This window comes from Syzygium oleosum, unplaced genomic scaffold (assembly GCF_021117445.2).
Source record: "Syzygium oleosum isolate NSW1041296 unplaced genomic scaffold, Sole_v2.1 Sole_v2.12, whole genome shotgun sequence".
Lineage (NCBI taxonomy): Eukaryota > Viridiplantae > Streptophyta > Magnoliopsida > Myrtales > Myrtaceae > Syzygium > Syzygium oleosum.
In genome coordinates, this window is record NW_026607496.1 from 8,713,189 (window position 1) to 8,719,461 (window position 6,273).

Here is a 6,273-nt window from a genome sequence, read left to right on the forward strand (position 1 = left end):
AGTGACCCATTTCAAACCTAACTCAGTAAATATGAGTGGAAAAATGGGTTAGTGAATCCTCAGGGCCACCTCTACATACATATGTACGTACCCTGTGGATTTTGAAGCAGGGCCGAGCACTTTCGACATGATTCGTTCATACGGCTCGTAGTTAAGCGCATTCGTATTAAGCTTAAATGGGTTTGTGTCACAAATGGGTCAATTTAATTATACACGAATGATTACTTTTTTCGCCTTTTTCTTTTTTTAGTATTGTTGTTATTACCTATACCAATTTACTCGTGAAATTAGTAACAAACTAACTAAAGAAGCAAGAGACATTGAAAGTGATTTATTTCTTGTGTCCTATACAATTGATCTTTTTAATCCGTTTATGGCCCGACTAGACACAAGGTCAACATGTTATCAGTATCAGCTCAATTTGTTTAAATACGTCTAGACACTACACGACTAAACACATTCTTACGCGTTTATATATACGAATTCATATAGCCATGTTATGAGAGAGAGAGAGAGAGAGAGAGAGAGAGAGAGAGAGAGAGAGAGAGAGAGAGAGTCCTCTTCTCTCTGATGTTTTTGGTCATTGGATTCCTTTTTGAGATTTTTCCCCGAAAGACTGTTTCTTTGCTCCATGGAAATTGAAAATTCGTTTATGATGGGATAGGCTTCATCAGTTTTTTTTTATGGGCTGGTTCAGCCCACATCATGCCCGTTTCCATATACATTGACCCCGTTAATTGTTCATCAAATGTATGTGTTTCCTTATAAATCTTTGCAGTACGTAAGTCAAGTTTGTTCATACCTTTCTTGTAGATGTTGTTTGGGTTACAAAACCTGACCTAAGCCCTTCATTTCCTTCCTTTTCTTTCATAAGCATCCAAACAGCAGTACCATCCAGTCCAATCCTTTCTTTTCTTTTCTTTTCTTTTCTTTCCCGAGATCACCACCAAAATATAGTTTTGAATGATAAATTTGTTAAAAAAAGTCGATAACTCACTGTTGCATTTAATATCGCTAAATTGCTAACATTGTCGGTAAATTGCCGTCGGTTACTTGACCAACAAATTGTCAATTGCACCATATTACCACTAATCATATCAGAAAATTATGATGCACTGAAATTTGTTCCGTCTCTGCAAATGGAAAAAAAAGGAACATAGACATACTTTTAACATGTATGTTTGTAATACTTCTCAAGCTTGAAAAGACCCATGTCCTTCAGACTTAATCCTTGGAAACGCACCCACGAACATCTCTTCAGTCTGTATTGATATACCTGCAGTCCTTCCTAATTTCTCCATCATCTCCTGTAAGAGGATTGTTCTCGGACAACGTGAGCAAGCCCCTCGCAAACTGGTCCTGGAAGTAGCCGTTGTCGGAGGCCATTTTCTCCACAAAGGGAGCAGTTGTTGGATCTGAAGCCAACTGCTGATCTACCAGCAATAGTCCCTTGTGAGCCAACAAGTGCTTGTAGTACATGTTGTCCAGCACCATCGGAGTCTCCCTGTCGTTCCTCGCGTACCGCACTTTCTCCGGCTTCGGGTCCGGCATCGGACACCGGCCTTTTAGGTATTCGGCGTAGTCTGGGTCCAAGGTCGGATCCACAGTAGGGTAGAGTCTATCGTATAGGTTGACGCAATGAACTCGGCCAACCGAATGAGCTCCTGATCAGCGAATCAATTCCAATTAACGAGATGCATAAGAAAATATAAGGGACAAGTTTTATTGCTGAAAGTTTGAAGTTTTATGTGAAAGAAAGTACGAATATATAAAGATGGAATGAAGCTTTTAAGGATAAACCCTAACCCATATACACCATGTGAGATATATCAAATGATGCATGAAGTAATCTTTGCATTACTGAACAGCAATATCGTCTGTGATACCAAGATCCAATTAAATTAAACCACACATGGACAAGACATGTTCAAAGACACATGAACTTGGTGAACTATATATCAAACACTTACCGAGGAGAGCGACTGTTCCTTCAACATCGATGCCAACAGACTCAAAACGAGAAAGCACCAACGCCATCGAATCGTTGTGGTTAGGAATGAATTCTTCCACCTCACTCGCGTGACTTTCTCTGCTATCTTTCCTTCCACTTCTCATTTCGATGCGTGGTCCTCCTAACTGTACAAACCAATGTATATATAATACAAACACATATGTTGCATGGAAATCAAGGTACTTTCACAGACATAGATGATTCCTGAGTTCTGTCGGGGAATTGGGAAGCTTACGTGCATCGGTTTTGAGATCATTTTCATGTGAAAGTTCCAAAAAGATTCGTTCCCTTTTGCAGACTTCATATTTCACACGAGTCGTGCAGAAAAAAGAATGGCATAAAAGTGCATTAACGAGATACTTACAAGAACGACCCCATCTCTCGCCGAGAGAGCGATGATGTCGGCGCAAGAGACCGTCGTGGGGCATTCGTTCTCAAGAGCGTCCTTGATTTTGGTCACGTACTTGAAGTTTCTCATCCCGAAGCTCCTCGAAGACGCCTGCTCCGACACAATCCCGTTCCCGTGCTTCGATTCTAGCAGAAGCGAGGCATCGCAGGACTAGCAATTTATTCACAAGAGATCAGAGACAGAGAGTCGTACATCAGTTTCGTTCGATATGCAGAAGACGATAGAAAATTTAGCATGCTTCAACACCAATTTGAGGACTATATACGCATGTAAACAAGTGTTTGTGTGGGTGTCCATGTGTATAGATATACGTACTTGGACCATGCAGTCATGAAAGAGATTGCGCATCCAGGAGATGGCGGTATTGCCATGTTCATCGTAGAGTTTGGCGACTTCTTGTTTGATGATTTCTTCTGCGTTCGGACAGCTCTCGGCATAGTAATTCGACTGGAGTTCACCGTGACCTAAGCACGTTATTAAAGAAGCAAGAAAAAAAGAGATTCTCGTTGGTGTGTTATACAAATAAAAAAAAAGCAAAAACTTGCTTCAATAGAAGGAATTTGGCTTATCATTTCATGGACGGAAAATCGATCCACAAGTGACCTTTTTCATAGGCATGCAACACATAAATGTTAATCATTTTCTTGTGATTAAAATCGTTATTTTTTTTATAACATTGCATTATTTTTTCCATTGGTTTGTTAGGTCATGAGCAATTCTCCTTTAGTACTCCACGAGCATTAACAACACCATCTTTTGACTTGTGCCCGGTCCACCTAGTGTTCTTAAAAAAAACCTCTTCCTTAAAAAGGAAATAACTATGTTTTTGACAACAAAAATAAAATTGGGGACATCAATAACACGATAATTTCTAGGGTCATGTTTTCGTCCAATCTCTGGTTGAAAGGAAACTTCCTCCAATCGAGTTCTCTGATTGACGGGTCGCAATTAGTTAAGTTTGCATGTGGGTGATGTCTATAATTTGTAACACACCAATCAGAAGTATAGTTGGATGGAGATATTGCCCAACTTTCTGTCTATGAATCACAAAAGAAGATAATATATTGCTCGAAAATATTGGTAACATTTGATACTTTAGGGGTCTTCCTCCTAAAATCCAATTTATTATCTACCATATGTCAATCAATATCTCTAAAAAACGAGTGATATCTCCAATCAGATTACATATGCTTACGTTTAAGCACACATATCTAGTCCACTTTAATATGTGATCGGCTTGATGTAATGGATCAAGTCCAGGAAATATACTCATTCGACGCAAACGCAAACGATGAATAAGGAAAAGGTTGGTGTGTACCCGAAAGAAGCTGGAGGAGCAATAACAGAAGGACAAAGCTCGAGCTGCAATGATGGGAGCTTCTGGTGGCCATTCTTTGGCTTTATCTTGTCTTGGTTGAAGTGATGAAGAATCTCCTGAAGCCTTTAAATAGAAGGGAGCTCTTAGTGCAGGATGAAACCGAGAGCTCTCTTAAGCCACTATGTTTGACGTTTCTGCTATCACTAACCACGCGCGAGGCCGCCCCACCCAGAAGAGGAAAAACTAAGAATGTCAAAAGCAGAGGGAGAATTAGTACAAATCCATTATCAATAATGCTATCATCATTATCATTTGAATTGCAAGTGGAGTTGAAATTGCTCAAACCTGATTCAAAGAGCCTTGTAGAATCTTCGTGAGATCCTTTAGACAGTGAAGCATACACAAATCAATGTATACATGATCTACATAACATAGAATGCTTTTTACTCGTACTGGCAACCTAAGAAACTTTTGGAGAGATGTATGTTGAATAATACTAGTGATGATGTGCGGCATATACATCTCTTTCTTTCTTTCTATCTATCTCTCTTTACAACTACAATCAATCTATAATTTTTTTCTTTCACGTCACACTCTTTAATATTCTAGGCTTGGGGTACTGTTCCCTCATGCTATCCCCCCGTTCCGGTCCCCGCTTTTACACCGCGGCGCTTGCCCTCCAAAACCCTCCACACAAAAAACCCACAAGTTATTTCTATATCCGGTCCATCGAGCCCGATGCCAATGCCGCCATCCCCAGCACGAGGAGGGTTTGGCAGAGGACTGGATGGAGACCGTGCGAGGAGAAAGAAGGGCTAACGGGGAGATGAACGTCAATGGTTTTTTCTCTTATTGTGCATCTGATCGCCACGTGACGCGAATCCAACAGTTGATAGGTGATAATAGTAATTAATAAGTACTTCACGCCCTAATTTTCTTATATATCTATTCTATTATACAAAAAGGAGCATTTAAATTTGGTGTGATACCTCAAAAAGGATAATAACCACCTCAGAAGTAATCGATAATAACACATAATAATCTATAACAACAGCAACTTTCAAACGTACTATTTTCCGTTATTATTATCACTAGTATTGTCACCCATCGATGCAACTATTATTAGATGTAAGTTTTTAAACTTAAACTGACCTCTCAAGTTATATATTTCTTCTCATGAGACATGGAAGTATTCCAGAAAAAGATTGAACATCCAAATAACAATTTGTCTCATCACTCGGTATGAGTTCGTACGAGAGAACTAGGGGTAACATCGAGTCACAAGAAAAGGATAACGAAGGATTTGGCAACTTTGAATTCCATCCATCATGCCACATGACGATTTTGGCTGTAATTTTCCGATACTGGGATTTACTGTTTCAATGTGGAGCACTATGTCAGCCTCCATGATCGCAACTTAATGGAGCTTATTATGCTTCCGAAGAAAGTCAACTCAGAATCTCAGCCAACGAAATTGCTGCTCACCCAATTAGTCATATTGGTTTTGGCCCTAAATACCATGTCCATCTTCCCACACAATCATGCAGGCCCAATTCCAAAAAAAACCTTCAACTTTACACTTTGTCCCAAATATACCCTAAACTTTTTTTTGTCTCAAAAAAAACCACCAACTTTTATCTAAGTCCCAAATCTGCCCTCCCGTTAAAAATCCGTCCAATTAACGTCAAGAAAAAAAAAAAAAAAAAAAAAAAAAAAAAAGAAGTAGAACCGAAGGCCGGCAGGCTGCGGCGGTGGCCAAGCCTTCGCCGGTGGCCGCCGCCACAGCCACCAGGAAGGAGCGGCGGCCTTCGCCCGGGCCTTCCCAAGGCCGGCGACTCGCCGCCCGGGCGAGCCGCCGGCGAGGCGCGCGGCCCCGATCGGGGCGAGGTCGCGCCTCCCCCAGATCGGGGTCGCGCGCGCCGGCGGCTCGCCCGGGCCGGGAGGGTCGCCGGCCTCGAGAAGGCCCAGGCGAGGGCCGCCGACCCTCGCCGGCCCCGGGCGAGCCGCCGCGAGGGCGCGCGCCCCGATCGGGCGAGGCGCGGCCTCGCCCCAGATCGGGGCCGCGCGCCCGCCGACCCTCGCCCCTGGGATCGGGCCGCGCGCCCTCGCCGGCGGCTCGCCCGGGGCCGGCGAGGGTCGCCGGCCTTCGAGAAGGCCCGGGCGAGGGCCGCCGACCCTCGCCGCCCCGGCGAGCCGCCGCGAGGGCGCGCGCCCGATCCGGGGCGAGGGTCGCGCCTCGCCGACCTCGCCCTGGGATCGGGGCCGCGCGCCCTCGCCGACCCTCGCCCTGAGATCGGGGGTTGCGCGCCTCGCCGGCGGCTCGCCGGCCCGGTGGTTTGAGGGCGCGCGCGCCTCGCCGGCGGCTCGCCCTGGGCGGCGAGGGTCGCCGCCCCGGGAAGGCCCGGGCGAGGGCCGCCGCTCCTTCCCGGCGGGCTGTGGCGGCGGCCACCGGCGAAGGCTTGGCCACCGCCGCAGCTGCCGGTGCCGGTTCTCTGTTTTTTTTTTTTTTTTTTTTTTTTTTTTCTTGACGTTAAT

The 6,273-nt window shown here is 44.6% G+C and overlaps 1 protein-coding gene across 1 annotated transcript; it reads right to left on the minus strand.

The window, feature by feature from the left end:
- Nucleotides 1-971: 971 nt before the first annotated feature.
- Nucleotides 972-3,855, minus strand: LOC115674141 (peroxidase 21). Its single transcript, XM_056316753.1, has 5 exons — nucleotides 3,739-3,855; nucleotides 2,736-2,884; nucleotides 2,376-2,570; nucleotides 1,971-2,136; nucleotides 972-1,664 (listed from the first exon to the last, which is right to left on the minus strand). The coding sequence occupies exons 1-5, from the start codon at nucleotides 3,809-3,811 to the stop codon at nucleotides 1,258-1,260; spliced, it is 990 nt and encodes a 329-aa protein (XP_056172728.1). The 5' UTR covers nucleotides 3,812-3,855; the 3' UTR covers nucleotides 972-1,257.
- Nucleotides 3,856-6,273: the final 2,418 nt, after the last annotated feature.